The sequence below is a fragment of the Pseudochaenichthys georgianus genome, chromosome 7 (assembly GCF_902827115.2).
Source record: "Pseudochaenichthys georgianus chromosome 7, fPseGeo1.2, whole genome shotgun sequence".
NCBI lineage: Eukaryota > Metazoa > Chordata > Actinopteri > Perciformes > Channichthyidae > Pseudochaenichthys > Pseudochaenichthys georgianus.
The window spans coordinates 31,174,857-31,193,876 of record NC_047509.1 but is presented as its reverse complement, the minus strand read 5'-3'; the positions used below and the strand labels follow the sequence as shown (position 1 = coordinate 31,193,876).

At 39.8% G+C, this 19,020-nt stretch overlaps 1 protein-coding gene across 1 annotated transcript in view; it reads right to left on the bottom strand.

Annotated features, from left to right (window-relative positions):
• trim33 (tripartite motif containing 33) overlaps positions 1 to 19,020 on the bottom strand; it is a 50,869-nt gene that overhangs the window by 2,057 nt on the left and 29,792 nt on the right. The window contains exons 10-19 of the mRNA XM_071203837.1: positions 15,668 to 15,862; positions 13,188 to 13,388; positions 12,527 to 12,656; positions 9,822 to 9,885; positions 7,157 to 7,307; positions 4,861 to 5,225; positions 3,319 to 3,430; positions 3,164 to 3,238; positions 2,573 to 2,725; positions 43 to 93 (exon numbers count right to left, since the gene is read on the bottom strand). Coding sequence (XP_071059938.1) covers positions 43 to 93; positions 2,573 to 2,725; positions 3,164 to 3,238; positions 3,319 to 3,430; positions 4,861 to 5,225; positions 7,157 to 7,307; positions 9,822 to 9,885; positions 12,527 to 12,656; positions 13,188 to 13,388; positions 15,668 to 15,862 — 1,497 coding nt within the window. The remainder of the gene's footprint in view (positions 1 to 42; positions 94 to 2,572; positions 2,726 to 3,163; positions 3,239 to 3,318; positions 3,431 to 4,860; positions 5,226 to 7,156; positions 7,308 to 9,821; positions 9,886 to 12,526; positions 12,657 to 13,187; positions 13,389 to 15,667; positions 15,863 to 19,020) is intronic.

Sequence of the window (19,020 nt, the reverse complement as noted above, 5' to 3'; positions counted from 1 at the left end):
GGAGGAGACAGGACATCTGTTCTGTTTTGGAAACCTGCTTACCTGCGTATTAATCTGATTCTCCTCATCATAAACCTGGATTATTCGAGACATCTAAAAAGGGGCAATAACATTACAACACACACAGTGAAGCAGCAAGGGGGGAAAAAAGATTTCACAGCAAAGCAGGTTAGAAAAATATCAGATCAGAAATCTGTTCACGGCCTACTCGCGCCTATGCAGCGTTCATCACCTAGTTAGTACAGTAAGTAAAGTCTGCACTCCTATGTTCATTTAGTCACATAGGCTACAGGAAACAGAGAACATGTTATCAGTTTGACTTAATCTCTAGTTATAAATACATCTACTGATCAGAATCATTTTTTTTAAGGAGACATATCCTGTTTTGCCAAATTCAGTTCTGTCTTTAAATGAATCAACCAGTCACATCAAAGTTCCATATGTTGGTGGCATGTGTGAAAAAATACTTTTACAACTAATAAATCACAGAAATGAATTAATGTAGATTACGTCCAACTAAAAAGGTTTTATACTTAAAGAATGTATTCTCTGGATTATCTTCACAACAGGTGATGTATTGCTATTCTTCAAAGCTCTCCATTATGACCTCTGATTAGCTTCGAGTCATTGAGTTTTTCAGTCTCTAAATTGGTTTTCAGGAAAGTTGTTTTGACAGGGAAAGCTTCTTAGATTTATACATTATTGGTACTTGTTCATCTCAACCTTGTTTAATGCTCCTACCTAGAATTATTTAATTTTTCTTGTGTATATATTCTGTGAAAACAGATTTCCATTTTAAATGGCCAACCAACAGCGTCTAATTGCACCACATACTGACAAAAAAAGTAGTCGTTCCTTATGTCTTTAGAAAAATCTGAATAATGGTTCTATTATTAAAGAGAAACTCATTATTCGCTTAAATAAATTCACTTTGTTGTAATAAGATTTAAAAAAAATGTTAAAGCCTCCAGCAAGATGTTTTTGTGCCCCCAGTAGTGATATGACGTTCAAATGACTTACTTAATATTTACTTGATCCAAATTGATTACTTGTAACAAATCAAAAAAACAAAATATTTCTTAAAGGTGGGGTAGGTAAGTTTGAGAAACCGGCTTGAGATACTCTTTTTGTTATATTCCATGGAATGCTCTTAACATCCCGATAGCAATGAATATCTGAAGTGCTTTGACTAGAAATCCATAAAAAAGCCGTAGTATTGTAAAAAGCACGACCAATCATTTTAGCCGGCCCGGCTAAAATAACTGGATGGCCTACCTGCCTGTCAGCCTTCCATCTGTGCACAAACTTATCTCGTGCCCTCATTGGTCATGTGCGCGTTCGTGTGTGTTGGAGGAGGGGCTCTGTAAGGAAGTAGCAGATTTCTTCCGGCTGTGTATTTTCAAATTCTAGCGCACTCGAGCTGGTTTCTCCAAAATTACCCACCCCACTTTTAAGCATTACCTTTTTTTTATGTGAGAACTCTTCGTACTGTTCATTTTGGCTACATAATAGTAGTTATATTTTCACATTTTGTGAGGTTGTTCTGCAGTTAAGAGCATTCAGGATCAATATTATCCAAACATAGAGATCCTTAAGGGCAGACTGTTTAGATGTTGTTGTTGTTATAATAAAATAGAAGCTCCCTCATGTGGTTGGAAGGTGTAAAGCATTGTAATACACATGTTTTATCGTCTATTCCTCTAGGAAGTACGACTGTTCCATTACACACAGAGGGTACATCATCAGAACATAAGCAATGTGGCCAATACCCATCCTAAAGAATCAACCAAACCAATACATCCCACTCCCATCATATCCCCAGAGAAGAATAAGAAACAAATCAAGTGATCACAGCGATCCATTAATGACCAACTTGTGATTTATCATTGGGATGCAGACGGTGTTAACAGGGTTTCAGACAGTGGTCCGCAGCCAGGGTGACGACAGCACAGTCACCCCCCCCCATCCTCCATCAGCCAGTGTTAGTACTACTTATACAAAACTGTACACACTATAGCACCCTTTCCCACTTTTTCCTCCAAGGTCAGCTTGTGTCTCCACATTAGGTTACTTATATATTGAGGTGGTATATGATTCATACTACTAATATTTGCTATTTTTCATCTATTAATTTCACTGCACTCTAACGTTTTTGCAATTTGAGGCCTGGTGTGATAGCCTAGTATCTAATGATTAAATCTAAGATACTCAATTAAACTTCAACTCATATCAGTCTAACCCTTGTCTCCACACACACACACACACACACACACACACACACACACACACACACACACACACACACACACACACACACACACACACACACACACACACACACACACACACACACACACACACACACACACACACACACACACACACACACACACACACACACACACACACACACACACACACACACACACACACACACACACACACACACACACACACACACACACACACACACACACACACACACACACACACACACACACACACACACACACACCTCGCCCCCGACACCCACCCACACCCCCAAAGCAGGCTCAGGACTCATGCTGCTCACCTCGTTGTAATTTGCGCAGTTTGTGAAGACCAGGCGCATGTCCGACACAAACTCCTGCACAGACTGGTAGTGCTGGGAGCTCCGCAGCTGCAGCCTCTTCTTCACCTTCTTCAGGTCCATGGGCTTCTTGATAATCTTGTAGTAGTTGGGCACCTGGTTGAACAACAACAGATAACATCTCTTACTATTTCAGAGGAGGGGGGATGATGAAAATTGGACTTGAACATGGGAGGCGGAGGACAATGTGTCTTGCAGTTTGACAGAAACAACAGAAATCTGAATCAAAAGGCAGTGGAATTGAAGTTTAGGTTTAAGGGAATAGTAAACATGTGCTTTTTCAGAACAGCTGTTGTTTTAAGATCAATGCATGTAAAACTGTATAATAGTAATAATAATAATATCATCTTAATTCTGTACTAGGTTCAAAACCAACTGGTCTCTTTTTTTGTAGTTTGCCCAGTCTGGTGGCGTTAGGACATTTTCTTGGAACCAATTTTAGAGCAGAGAAAACAGGCTCTTAACACCTACACCACAAGGTGAACAATAATTAATTCTAAGATGATTAAAATATTAAATTGTGGAGCTACTTACCGAGCTGAGAACAGGTTCCCTGAAGCCCACGCTGAGCTCGTGGCAGTAGATGTGCAGCAGGAGGCGTTCACATTTCTGCAGACGGAGGAAGAGAGGGTTTTAGCTGCCAAGTGATAATCATGCAGAGCTCTTTGAAGTTGTGATGATGTACTGACCCTTTGGTCCTCAGGACTGAGCCCCTGTTCCTCTGGGTTCCTCGTGCTTTCGTCACAGTACTCAATCTCGGGGGTGGTTAGACTTCGGCAGAACGTGCAGAGAAAATCACCCCTAAAACATGGGGAAAAAAGAGGACATATCAATTAACAGCTGCTAAAGAAAATGTTTTAAGAAGATCAACCAATATTTGGAAGAATATGGAGTGATGCACTGGAATGTTATGTTCAGACCAGTGGTTGCGACTTTTTCCATTGTCCATCATTTTGACCGACAGGATCGTAACATTTCCGTCATAATCTATTATTACCCGTCATTTTATTTTTCATGTTTTAATGATGAGACATATTTAATATTTATGTTTGGGTACTGAGCAACAAATGTTCATTCATTCCTTTTTTTTATGATTCATACAGAACTTTTAAGGGCATGGAGAAAAAAAAAGATGAACAGAAACACCGACCGTCCGGTCACTTTTCATGTCAAAACGAATATGAATGATTTATTTTTCCTTGCCACTTGCTTGTCCCTCTGCTGCAGGCTGAACGTTGTCAGTTTTAGTCTTACTGGCTTGTCCTTCATTGTCCACTGCATCAATCCCTCTTTTTTCACCTCGTTTATCCACACCATCACAATTACTGGGCTTATTAAAAAAGCTTCGGACGATCAGCTGCCGTGACATTTTGCAATTGCTAAAGCCGGTTAAACAACGAGGTAATCAACGAGGTAAAATACAAGACTAGACAATAGCTACTTAATATACACACTCGCCACCAACTGGACAGGGGTGTGAATGACTAAATAATAGTTACAGACTACAGTAGATCGCCCTCAGTCGACCTGGCCACTAAGGTTGACATTTTGGCGCTGTTCCGAGTTGTGTTCTAATCCGTCAAAATGACGGACTGCTTTCAGATTTTTCCATCATTCTTGGAAAAATTCCGTCAGACGGAAAATATTCGGTTAACGCGACCTCTGGTTCAGACTGACTTTTCTGCCGGCTAGAACTCCTGTTAATACAAATCGGGTATCAATTTTGTCGATATCTGAAACATGTTTGGATTTTTAGGAGTTTACCAATACACCGATCTGGATTGATTCAATAATCCAATATCATCGATGCAAAGTGAAAACATCACTACATGTCATTGTATTTCAAATGTACTCCCTTATGCTGGAATTACAACAGCAAGTGCGTGGCCCCATATCCATTCAAACGCAACCTAAAAACATGAGAAATGTGAAGGTCTTTTATTTATCTTTTAAATAGAATAGAATGCATTTCTTTGAAATGACTGAAAGAGCCCAGAAATAAAATGTTCTAATATTTTAGTTTTGTGAGTCGACCTCAATATAACCAATTGATAAATGGGCATATGATTTCATCTCATATCGATTGCAGACGTCTGAATTGAATCAAAATCGGAAACATCTCATTATCATATAATGTTTCGTTATTGAGAAAAAATATGCATTCTAACCCATTCATGAACAACAAAATGTTACACCACCTAAAATAAAGATGACTTAAACTAATGACTTACGTTGGGAAGATTTTGATGGTGGGAACGTGGCACTTCATGTGGAACACTTTGGGGCAGCGGTCGCAGCACAGCAGGTCTCCTCCGTTGATGCAGACAGCACACCAGTCCTCATTGGGGTCGTCCCCCTTCTCCGAGTTGCCATTAGTGAGCGAAGCACCGGCCGTTCTGCTGCCGTTCCCGGAGTGTAACGAGGTAGCAGAGGTCGTTGTGGGAGTGGAAGAGGTGGCGGCCCTGGAGCCACTTCCAGAACAAGGCGTCCCAGATTGGGGTTCCGTTTTGATGCGCTCCCCTAAAGCCCTGAGAGCATCTAGGCCGGAAGATATGACTCCCAATGTAGGATGGGTGCTGCTCTCCGGATTGCTCATCTGGGGGTAAAACACACAAAATGTTTTATTTAAAAAAGGCAGTATATTAATAAGTCTTATTTTCACAAAATCAAATATGGAGCCCCAAAAAAAAAAAAGTCAGAGCAAAGATTATTTCCTCACTTTTATCATTTCATCAGTGCTAGCATGTGTATACTTTTTTTTCTCTTCCATTTCCTCCATTCTGCATTCACACTTTACATCTTCCTCGATATCTTACCAATTCTCTCATATATTAAAGGTCCCATGTCATGGCCATTTCCACTGATCATAATTCCATTGTTGAGGTCTACTAGAATAGATTTATACTGTGCAATTTTCCAAACTCACATTGGTTTCGCATACAGCATCTCTTTAAAGTATGTGTATTCAGCAGTATTCACTCTCCACTAAACGGCTCATTGCAGCTCTTGCCCCCCCCTCCCTGTGAGCCCAGTGTGCTCCGATTAGTCGGGACCAGTCAGGACGTTGTGAATCGCGCTGAGCTCCGTGGAGGTGTTATTTCCTTGTTTAGCGATACACAGCCAAACACAGCCAAACTCACCCTGAGCACACACAAAGTCACAGCCGAAGTAAAAACAATAAGTGTGGCTTGATATTGAGTAAGAAAAAGGTTGATAAACGCTGTGAGAATGGGTCTGCAGAGAGAATTTCGGCACGATCCCAACTGTGTTATCAGCCTGCAGCCAGGGAGGAGAGATCAGCAGAGCTGCATGCACTGAGTGTGTGAGGAAGTCCGTGGATTGGTCAATTTGGACCAATCAGCGGGGGCTTAACGTAACGGCTCCGCGGACGTAACGTAACGGCTCCACGGATTGGTCCATTTCGTTCCGGGTACGGATGACATCATGATGTACCCGGAAGAATCAAATGGACAGTGACGTATCTCCAACGAGGCGTTTTGGGGAGGTATTTTCTGTGTTAGAGTTTTACTCGCTACAGGGTGTACTTTGAGGGTTTTGACTCTGCACACCGTTTACATGCATAAAAACCTTCATAACACACAAGGGGACGGGTAATAACCCGAAAAGCATGACATGGGACCTTTAAATAATAAGCAGATTTCTAAGTATGTCAAAAGGAAAAGATGAATGGTTCTGACAGAATTGATCAAGCCAAGTTGTGCATAGTAGCTTTGATGTAGCTGAAAAGGAAATCACGGCAAAAAGTTCCATACCATACAAAAGCAATATTTACTAGAATACATTTTGTTAGGAATCATTGGTTCTGGCCCATTTAATCAATATTACCAGTAACAAGGCATATGTTTTAGCATGTATTGAATTGGAAATGCTTCCATTTCGTACGGTGGCTGAGAAGGGCAAACGAGAATTACAAAGTGTGAAACACTAACAAAGCTCGAGACAAATGTACATTTTATCAAAAAAAAAATTACATTAGCAAAACACTTTTACCAAGGAAAAAACTATTTAAAATTAACAATAAAAAATAAACAAGATGCGAAACACTTTTAAGAGAACTGAGACAAATGTACAAGTCCCAAAACACTTTAACATTTGCCGAAACACTTTTACTAACTAGAGAATCAAAGCGGAAAGGGAATGTCCATCACACCGGAAGTGACGTGCAAGTGATTGACTCAAACGTAAGTTTGTTTTTGGCGGAAAGACCGACGGTCTGTTAGGTCCGTGCCCTTTACGCTCTCCAAAGATTGCCCACAAGATGAGCAAAACCGTGTCGCATCTTGTTAATTTGTTATTGTTAAATGTTAAATAGTTTTTTCCTTGGTAAAAGTGTTTTGCTAATGTAATATTGTTTTATAAAATGTAAACTTGTCTCAAGCTTTGTTAAAGTTTTTAACACTTTGTAATTCTCGTTTGCCTTTCTCAGCACCGTCATTTTGGCTGGGATCATAAAATACCAGTAACAGTATTTCATTTGAAGCCAAGAATGAAGAATAGTGTTCATACCATGCAATCACTCCTCCCATCTTTCCCCCGCTCCATCTTCATAGAAGAAGTTGGACAGCTGTTGCTTTCTTCTGTTCCAGGTTCCTGCTTCACCCTCACCTGCTCCACCGCAGCGCCACCTCCTGGCCCCGTCTTTCCAGCTGAACTACAGCTTAAACAGACAAAAACAAAGCGTGCAGAAAGAGTTAACGTAGGCTGTTCAATTCAATTCATACTCATTACAATGTTAAACCAAGTAACTGTTTATTATGATCCTACTTGTTGATTAAATACAGTGACATCAGTCCCTATGTGGAGCACAAACCAAACCTACAGAATACTTGTGTAAATGGGCCTGTTTGTGTTTAACAAAAGCATGTAAAGCAAGACCAAACTAAACTGACATTTATATTAAATAAGATGGTGATGAGGCAACTAAAACGTCTTTCTTAAGTTTAGGAAAAGATTGAAGTAGTGATTCAATAAAATGCAAAAAAAGGTGTATGAGACAAGAGGTGTCACACTTCAACATCCACCTTCTGTCATTGACCCGGCCACTGGTTTTAAAAGGTCTCCCATTATACTATTTGTAGGCATATATTATAGGTCCTAGATATATAAAATCATGTCTATGAAGTGTTTTGCTCAAAATACCAAACAGATCACCCATTGTAGCCATGCCTCATACCCCTCTATTTCAGCCCTGTTACTAAAGTGCTGATTCTGGGTCTTTAAATGTAACCCAGGGGTCGGCAACCTTTTTGATATATAGCGCCATTTAAAAAAAAAATGTTATCAGCGTGCCAACGATCGATAATTATCAACGGGGGGGGCGGTTGAGGAGCTTGACGCTCGTCAACTATCAGCAGGAGGGCGGGGGAGCCTCGCTGCGGGGAAGCAGTGTGTGGACCTGTCAGCGCAACTTACATGATGCCGAATTTAACAAACACATTTCAATAATTGGTTTAAACGGCATAATAAGGACGATCGTCAGTTCAGTGATTCTCCAGAACACACATGTTATGATATTAGGGTCATGCAGAGTGAGATGAGATCGCTGTCCCTTTAAAAGAGAGAGAGAGAGAGAGAGAGAGAGAGAGAGAGAGAGAGAGAGAGAGAGAGAGAGAGAGAGAGAGAGAGAGAGAGAGAGAGAGAGAGAGAGAGAGAGAGAGAGAGAGGTGTGGCTTGTGCATGTGTGTTTGTGGATGGTGGGTAGAGCGACAGTGAGGGAACGTGTTTGTTTCTGGAAGTGAAACGAGGAAGCAGAAAAACAGGTCTGTGATGTACTTTGTGAAACAGAAGAACAGCTAAATAAATGCAAAGGCCTCCCAAGAAGAGCTCGCCTCTCCAGTCATTTAAGCTCAAGTGGGTTATTGAACCTGAAGCCTGTTGCTTCTGCCCTCCTCGACTACGGTCTGGGAGCCGACAGGAAAGTTCAACACACAGATGGCCAGTCCGCCCCTTTGTAGCATATTATTTCGATGAGAGATGAGCAGATCGCCCCTAGGCTTTCAACTAAATACCCTGCCATGCAAAAACTGCGGCATTTGTACAGCTCCTTATGGGTACTGCAATTAGTGAAGTGCTTTCCTCTGTGGTGAAAGGATCAGCACTGCACCACGGAGGAAAGCGGCAGAAAGTCGCCTGGAGTTAAAGAGAGCGGGGCTGCGTTGCGTGCATGCTTCCTTCTGCAGGTAACGGGGAGACGCTCTCTGGTGGCGGTTTCGTTCAGGATCCGAAAATACAATTTAAATATTTTGCACACTTATTCCTAGTGTGCCACTGGTTACGGTGCCAGGGGTTGCCGACCCCTGATGTAACCCGAGCTGCTGTGGCCACGCCCCCTTTGGAGCTTGCATGAGCTCTCCTCTGAAGAAAGAGGTTTCTACCCAGATTCTCAGCTAAATGCTGCCGTGATTAAACGCCATATTAAGTTCCAAACCACATCAAGGATTATTCCTGAAACAGTATGGAGCTCAAATGCTTTTTCTCTCACGGGTTTACCACAAATAGAGTACCTTTTTATATCCTGCTTTTTTAAACATACTCTCTCCAGTACAGGTTAGCTCTGAGTGTTAACGATGCTTGTTAATGTAAACACAGATCATATTACTTCCAAAACACGTCATGCATTTTTCTGATAGAAACATTTCTGATAGAAACATTTCTGATAGAAACATTTCTGATAGGGCCGTGGGCGTAAAGCCGGCCCACATTTTAGTAATGTCTTGTGACCGCAGCAAATCTGGATCAGCTCCAATGTACACCTGTTTTTAGAGATGTGGATAAGGAGGAAAAGAGAGAGGGTTGTATTTTCTGACACTTTGTGAGTGTCCTTACACACGAGAAACACATTTATGTATAAAATACATCAAAAAGTGAATTTTGACAAATAGGAGCCCTTTAAAGCTTGTGATTTGAACTGCAACACAGATGTAGTCATGTGGCATGACCTTTTTGTCCACCTGCTGTTAGAATGGTTGTTTGTATCAGTTGTTGCTAAATATTTGCTTACTGTGATCATGTCACCCTGACCAGATGTGTTCTTAGCAGTGTAGCTCAATTTAAAGTTAGGTTAAGTCTTTGGTTCACGTACAGAATCCATGAAATGTTATCGCTGGACATGTTCCAAAAAGCATGTTAAGGAGGGTGTTATGCTACTAAAATAGGTCTTTGATCTGCTTACCTGCCTCTGCTGCCTGTGCTGGACGTGCTAGAAGGTCGTGCTGGTGTGTGTGCATTTGACAACCCTGTTGGCAGAAATGGGAAAAGAAACAGGTAAATCATTACTTGTAATAATGACAGGGTCCTTTTCTGGATATACAATTAAAATGGCTTCTACATTTGTTGGGAAAATACTGAATGTACTCTTCCAATATCAGAGTAGCACATGATAACAAAGGTATCCCAACTGTAGCTGTGTACATGACAGGATGTATGATTACCTGGAAGAGCCTCTATGGAGATAGATATATGACAAGCATGATCATTTCTGATGTGGACTTTAGCTCATCTAAACTAAACATTGTATACTGCTTTGAACCGGTATTCCTCCATCTTGTGACTGTGTAACTCCCTCTCTTGTATATAAGCATGTGAAGGACACTGTTCAGGAACTAGTTGTATCAAATGCTCTGTATGTGAGGACTACTTCCATTCTTGCAAGGATAATAAATACATGGATCCTGATATTAGACCCTCCAGAAAAACGCGATTCTGCGATCGTAGAATTTACCGCATAATCAGCAAAATGGCGCAGATTTTTTAAAGGCCGCATATTTATCAAAAGGCCGCATAATCCCCGCATTTTTCCACACAAAGTAAAAAAAAAAAATTAACTCGTCTTGACGTGAAGTAGTGATGATGATGATGATGATGATGACGCGACGTCATCAGCTCGCGCATCACAGAAGGTAAACAACACCGTAGAGTGAACGTGTGGAACTCCAAGATGAAAAAATCTAATCCATCTCATTTACCGACGAACATTTCTGCTAAAGACCAGGCAAAGCAGTACCCCGATGTCTTGCACGAAAGTGGGGGGAAACTATTTTGCATCCCGTGCAACTGTGTTGGAGCATAAGAGAAAATCCACGGTGACGACCCACTTTGATTCATTCAAACATTCTAAAATGCTTTCTGCTGCTGCGGACAAGAAATCCAAACAACTCACGTTCACCGAGGCATCAACTTCCAAAACCCTTTCGAGGGCTACAAGAAACGAGGTGAGAAGCCTACAAGATTGAAGCTGGTCAGATAACGAACGAGTAAATGAAAACAGAATGAGGCGGAGAAGTGTGTGTGTGTGTGTGTGTGTGTGTGTGTGTGTGTGTGTGTGTGTGTGTGTGTGTGTGTGTGTGAGAGAGTGTGATTAAAATAGCCCAATTGCTTTTACAATAAATAAACATTGAATGTGTTTAATTGAATAGTAAAGGGGTTTAACGTTAGTGTGTGAAAGAGAATAAATAAGACAGCCCAATATTTCCAAAAAAATATTTCGCAACTTCCCGCAATTTCTCCACATAAAATCACAAAAACCCTGCATGTTTAATCGCATAATCAAGGGTTTTTGCCCGCGTTTTTCTGGAGGGTCTATAATATTAAAGCTCAAGCCGGTGACGAGTGATATTTTTCTAACAACATTCAATACTTTTTATAAGCTTTCGTGGATACTTGTTTTTCCCTTTTCAATTATGGCATTGTACAGTTTTTGTTATAGCAGACAACTACCATGAATAACAGACCAGTGCCATCGACCCATGCCGACCTCAAAAACAGCATGAAAAGTATTTCTTTGAGATAAAATAATAAAATAATATTTTAATCAGTAGTTTGTGCCAAATTATTGATTTATTGAGTAAGTAGCCGTGAAATAATGTCATAGGATAATGTTCAGCAAGCAGTTTTTTTCATTCAAATTTAAACTTTTGGGTAATAAAGCCCAGCTCTCTGTACATTATCCCTTACAAATCTTATAGCTTTTGTACTTATGCTTAAAGGAAGGCTCCAGTCATTAGATAGTTAATCAAAACTTCAGTATTTAGTGAAACATTATGTTTAAACCATACCCTGAAGAAATCAGCGATATTCCCCGGTAAATAATGATTTTATAGCTCTTTTTTATCAAAACCTGTATATTCCGCCAGGCAGCTGCCATTTTGACCATTTTCAGTAGTCACATGATTCGAAAAACTAGGTCGTGACGTCATCTATGCGTTCACTTTGTAAACACACGAACAGCTCATTCGACGAAAACATGGCGGAGTATTTGAGTTCGGACTCGTCAGCCGAGGAAGAAGTTTAGAAAAATAAAGTCCAGGCGGACTGACTTTGAATTATCACTATAGGTATTCATTCCATCCAAATACAACTGTAAAAATAAATAAAAAACATACTCCGTTATCCTCTTAGGCCCCGGGGCCAAAATCGCGTCATTTGCAGGAAACAACGTCTAAGGAACCTTAATATTTAATAAACTATGAATATTTTATATCCATACAACGGGAAAAAAACTAATTTAACTGATCTTTTTCATTTTTTTCTTCAAAAAAAACACAATGCTAACAGTGAGCCTCTGAATTCGGTAATTAATCAGCTTAAAATCACTGATAACCTCATCGGATTAAAAAAAAAAAAAAAAAAACTGGCAGAGACTGGTCTGTTTTATCGGATGATAATTATTTAAAAATGCGTGTCATGAGCATTGCCTCCCTTTAAGAAGTCAGCTTTCAATATTTGGCAGTATATGACAATTCTTAGAAATGAATCCCTTAGGTCTGTTATCATGAATGTGAATCGAACAACTTTAGAAAGCCAGAAATACAAATTTAAATAAATCTCTGTTCTCTGTCAGATGTGAATGGGAGTCCATCTCCCTAAATGCGTGGCTACCTGAGGATCCAGGAGAGTGTGTGGACAGGCCAGGCGAGGGGTTCATGTCCAATGCGGAGAGATGCTGCGTGCTGATTGAAATGTAGCGATTCAGGAGGTGTCCAAGGCTGCTCGACCCTGCATCCTCCAACTGCAAAAGCACAATGGCAGGATAAATATAAACAGAGTAAAAAAGGTCAAGAGGTCAAGGGATTTTCATCAAAGAGGTATGTGTTTAACAGATACTTTGAATCAGGAAAATAACACCTGTTCATTTTGACCTGCACTTATCCTGTCTATACATCAGACTTAGAAGTTGTGCTTCTCGATTTTCACAGTGAACCACACATCCTATAAATTAACATTTGCTTATTTTGTTCTAGAGACTCTTTTTTTTCTATATTGCATATACTTTATTTTATAATTTCTTTAAAGAGGTCCTATTGTGCTTTTTTGTGTTTTCCCTTTCCTGTAGTGTGATATATAGGTTTTTGTGCATGTAAATAGTCTGCAAAGGCTAAAATCCTAAAGTTCCCTCCAAAGGGAGTTGTTCTGCCACACAAGTTCTTCAATATTAAACTCTTATTTTAGTAAACAAATACATTTAGAAGTGGCAGATGAATAAAAAGAAGATTTTACGGATTCTTCCTAAACAACAAATAGATGGTCTGAATATTGGCACCTGTATGGGCGGGATCTCGGGTAGGCAGGGCAGGTTCTCAGGATTGGTAACGGAGGGGATGAGCTCGATGGGCCCTATGATGGGGCTGGCGGGGCCGCGGTGAGCATGGGCCCCCGCCATACTGGCACTGGTGGGACTCGTGGGGTTTGCGTTATGGAGGGATGCCACTGGGAAAGGGCCCGCATGCCCTGGGTTGGAATGCTGCAGAGAAAAACAGAGAAAGAAGGATGGAGGATAATTAGAAGAAGAAAGAGACGGAAATAGAAAAAAGATGGGACGACAAGAACAATGGCACATGTCATTCAATGAGTTTATCAAATAAAACATGTTGCTTTACAAACAACATGGTTGCATGATCATGCATTTGGGTGACACATGCTGCACAAGACACACAGACGACAAAGTAGAAAAAAAGATGCCAAACCCCTGATTGTAGTAAGAAACGAAACCTTTGGTGGCTCATCTCAGATTCTAAAGACATCTGGACACAAAGAAGAAGGGGCTGGATGTATCCTGGATATTCCACTTACCTAGTCTTACATGCAAGTAGTAAATATATATATATATATTTTCACACTGTACACATTCTCTGACTTCTCTGAAAAACCAGCTTCATCTGTATTATTACATTGGAGGCAGTGTGAAGCAGGACTGGAGGAGAACACAGCACAGTTGCAGCCTTCTGTGAAAATGCTTGTTAAAAAACCTTTGTTGGCTGGTGTGGAGTGATGTTCAATTTTTGCAAAGACAGCAGTTTGTTTTAATCAGAATACACACAACATTCTCGCAGACTTGATTTGAGGAATCTGTGTTTTTGTGACCCATAAAAACAGTTGGTAGCAGATAGTCATTTTCCACAGCAGGCACTAATCAACATTGATATGTTATGCGTTTCTATTTTTTGGGGTTAACAGTTTTTGTCTTTATGAAAATGCTATGGGGACGACGTCCTGGAGCAAAATTATAAGTTGCAGGTTCTTTGAGGGATGGCCAGCAGTATATTGGTTCGAAACAATGGAACTCATCGTCAGCCGCAAACTGGCTCCCCACTCCTGCTCCACTATCTTTACCAGCTGATAACTGTGTCCGTCTGCTGTTGTGGTGCTGAGCAGGTGGTGTAGAGGAAGTTTCAAGACCTTTCTAGCTCTAAACAGGTGTCTCTTGCAGTCAATAATGATTTGCTGGTGGTGAACTAATAGAGTTAGGCTGTAGCCTCATGGTAAACATTTGAAATGCACTTTAAAGCTGTGTAAAGCATAGAACAGCTGCGGATTTGGGTGATAATTCTCTGCAGGTTTATAACCACAAGTGACCCCATTAACAGTCACACTGTCATTTGATATACTGGTATTATAATGATTTTTGTTATAGCCACTCATTTCCTGTAGGGGAAAATGACTTGCTGAAAAGGAGGACACCATCATCCGACGTAGGTTTCTGGCCTAGGCTGAGATATCTGCTGAGGTGATGCATTTTGGCCCAAAAAGACAAACAGTATGGTTAAGGCTTTTTTTTGTTTCCCCCCCCCGTCAATGCACCAGTTCGTTTGCGTCTGGCTGGATAAAAAAAAATACTGCAAATGAATCTGCAAGGCCGCGCTCCATATTTACATTTTATGGAGTCAATTTAGGTTTTTACTTGCTAGTAACCTGGCGTATGTCAAGTTTTAATATCATATGGTCCTTTTCAAGTACAAGTAATCGTATTTGTATGAATGGCAGCTCTAAACCTTATTCCTGAGAAAGATGAAAATAATAGTGCTTCCTTCCTTCATTTGAAGTATATTTATTTAATAATTTCACAAATAGTCAGCTTTTGAATCTACTTCAAAAGTATCAGCTGACAGATACTGTACTTTTCAATATTTATAAAAATCTTTAAAAAAAGATATTTAAGAATTGTTTAAATAACCACATAACAGGAACAAGATGAATTAATGTGTCAAGTGCTTTTCACTTAAACACAATATAAACAAACATCTGTGATAAGAGTCCCTGAGGTTAGTATGCATTTCTTAATTGTGACAATAAAATGATCTGTGTAAATACAAGTAGGACATGTTTACAGTAAAATAAACCTGGTAGTTGCACAAACCATTTACTGGCTTCATGTTGACCTTTTTCTACACAAACTCAAATAGTAAAAAAACACAACCCCAGCCACAAAAAAAGAAAAAAAAATGATGTTTGTTGTAGCTTTTCTAGCTGCCCCTAATTTCTACAGACTAAGCACATAAAAGCTAAATGAAACCTCTCAATGTCTGTTAGTATTCTCAGAAATATGTGCACAAACTATACACCGCAAAAACTGTGTATTTCTTTCTTACTGCTGTACACATTATCTATACATTTTGCTTTAAAAAAAAAAAATAGACACATTGAAATGCTAAATCCAAACAGTCAAAGTATGCTGTACATTTCCAAGAATAGGAACCGTTTTTCTATTTCCATACAAAGAACCCAGAGTGTGTGTGCACCGACCTGTCTCTGTAGCTGAGGCTGCATCATGGCGGGATACTGCTGTCCGTTGAGTCTGGGCTGAGCTGTAGGCATTCGGCCCTGTGGGGGACCCTGGAGACGCATGTGGTGAGCGGAAGGGTACATGGGGGGACCTGGCCCCCCGTTCATACCCCCAGGCCCTCTTGGTAGCTGCTGCATACTGATGAGCCTCGGAGGCTGTCGGAAAATAATAAATATACATGGGCTGCGTGAAAATCTGATGATTTGATGAACAAAACTGTGCAATTTATGCAAACCGCAAACCATTTTCAGGGTCATGCAATTATAGATACAAAACATAATGAATAATAAGCTGCATTCACGTGATACACAACAAAACGGCTCTGCACTGAGGTTGCCGTTGTGTCCTCGGTGAAGCACACCGCTGAAATTGTCGCCCGGCGCTGCGCTCAAAGTTCAAATCATTTCAAAATATGACCATATTTACCGCCGACCTTTTGACTCGTAACCAATCAGATAGCAGCTGTTAGTTGAGCCGCAAGCTAGCAGGGAAGGTAACCATAGAAACACAACTTAGCTAGCTGTTTTCGCTGCAAGGCTCTGCGCCTAACCAGCCTCAGTGAGCAAAGAGCAAATCACATATCATGAGAATGCAGCTTTATAGATTCCTCAATCCACAGAAAACATTCTGCATTTATGATTTATAAATACCAAATACTCACTGGTCACAGCTCAAAGGATTAGATTAGACTGCTTTTTCTTAGATAAAATATATCAGATATATTCAGGCTTTTGACAGTTGATTGGAGAAATTAAGTGAGGATTAAGTCTAAGATTCCATAATTTGTTCCTTGTGAGGGCCATTGAGTCTTTTTTATTTTATTTTGTTTACTAAAATTATGAAATAAATACTTAATAAAAAAAGATAAAAAGAGGTAATAGATTAATTTGATATGTATCATTTCAGTGCAAAATTAAAGTCTTTACTTCCTCTTCCTTGAGATAATTTCTCGAACATAGGCAATACAACATTTTGACCAAAAAAAGTAACTTTATTATTAATATTATTGTCAAGTGATGATGCCATGTCATGTAGCGACTGTCTCCTCGTTGGTGGGTACAAGGCTTCCTCCAAACAGCAATAAGTGAAAGGAGAAGACTAAAGTTCCAATAATCATTTTCACAACAGCCACTTGATGCCTTGTGAGTTTAATTTAGTGACAACACAACCAATGCAAGTATGCAATGTTTTTTTGCAGCCGTCTCTTATATCTTGAAAAGCACTTTGGCTTTACCACACCACAGATAAGAATGTTAAGTTCCTGCTTACAAATGCATTACCACAAATTATCTGATAAAATAAAGGTTATGAACTCTTGACTTTCACTCTCCATGCAGTTCAAATTCTCTGCATTATAATTTTTTATCTGAAACTGCATGCTTGCAAAGATAATTTAGAAATATGTTAGGCAGAAGTTCAATCATTTGTACTTAATGACCTGAAAAATCTAAACACTGTTATGGTGTGTTGCGTATCGTAAACAAAACAGAAAGCAGGGAAAAAAACACCAACATCATCTCCTATAGATATTTCAGTAAAGAGGAGAACTTCAGAACAAAGGGACCTTGATAAAAAGAGAACGTCATACAAAATAGGAAATCATGATATAGAAAAAGAGAACTTTAAAGATAAGGGGGAACTTTATAGAGAACACTTCAGACAAAAAGGGGGAACCTTATGGAAAACAGAACTGCAGAAAAACAGGGGGAACCTTAAGGAAAACAGAACTGCAGAAAAACAGGGGGAACCTTAAAGGAGACCTATCATGCTATATTTGAATAATATATTGTAGGGCCATACCTATATAATAATAAATGTAAGGAATTATTATTATAAGGTATATTTATACGGTTTTTTTTCAAAATACCAAACAGATTATGCATTTTAGCCATGCCTCATTTTGCTCTATTTTCCTCTCCTCCACCTTGTATTTGCATGCGCTGCAGCTGACCACGCCCCCCTGCAAAGGAGGGGGCCGAGTTACGAGTGTCATGTTACCATGCTATTACCATGCCAGGGCAACCTCTCATTCCCCTGATAGGTGTAGAGTTGGCCATATAGGCGGAGCTCCTCGTCACACTATTTTCAAATCTGTATCACTCTGTATCAGATCCGATACATCCGAGGAAAAGAGAGAGGGTTGTGTTTTCTGACACTTGGTGAGTTCATGTATAAAAGACTTACAAAAGTGCATTTTGCATGATAGGTCCCCTTTAATGAAAACAGAACTGCAGAAAAACAGGGGGAACCTTATGGAAAACAGAATTTAAGAGAAAAGGGGAGGGGCTTACAAAAAGAACCTCCTACTAATTTAATGTTTAATGTTTCTTTTATTATCTTTTACTGTTTTTAAATGCCTTTATCTGAATGTCTTTCATTTTTGTAAAGCACCTTGAATTGCCTGATGCTGAAAGGTGCTATATAAATAAACTTGCCTTGCCTTGCCTTACTAAGGGGAGGCCCCTTACAAAAAAGAGAACTTCAGACAAAAGGAACCCTTATTAGAGAACTTCAACCCCCATAAAACAGGTAACTTCAGATAAAAGGGAGGACCCTATAAAAACAGATAACTTCTAACAAAAGGGAGGCTCCTATAAAAACAGATAACTTCAGATAAAAGGGAGGCCCCTATAAAAACAGATAACTTCTAACAAAAGGGAGGCTCCTATAAAAACAGATAACTTCAGATAAAAGGGAGGCCCCTATAAAAACAGATAACTTCTAACAAAAGGGAGGCCCCTATAAAAACAGAACTTCTAACAAAAGAGAGGACCCAATAAAAACAGATAACTTCTAACAAAAGGGAGGCCCCTATAAAAACAGATAACTTCAGATAAAAGGGAGGCTCCTATAAAAACAGATAACTTCAGATAAAAGGGAGGCTCCTATAAAAACAGATAACTTCAGATAAAAGGGAGGCTCCTATAAAAACAGATGACTTCTAACAAAAGGGAGGCCCCTATAAAAACAGATAACTTCTAACAAAAGGGAGGCTCCTATAAAAACAGATAACTTTAGACAAAAGGGAGGCTCCTATAAAAACAGATGACTTCTAACAAAAGGGAGGCTCCTATAAAAAAAAGCTAACTTCTAACAAAAGGGAGGCCCCTATAAAAACAGATAACTTCTAACAAAAGGGAGGCTCCTATAAAAACAGATAACTTCTAACAAAAGGGAGGCCCCTATAAAAACAGATAACTTCAGATAAAAGGGAGGCCCCTATAAAAACAGATAACTTCTAACAAAAGGGAGGCCCCTATAAAAACAGATAACTTCAGATAAAAGGGAGGCTCCTATAAAAACAGATAACTTC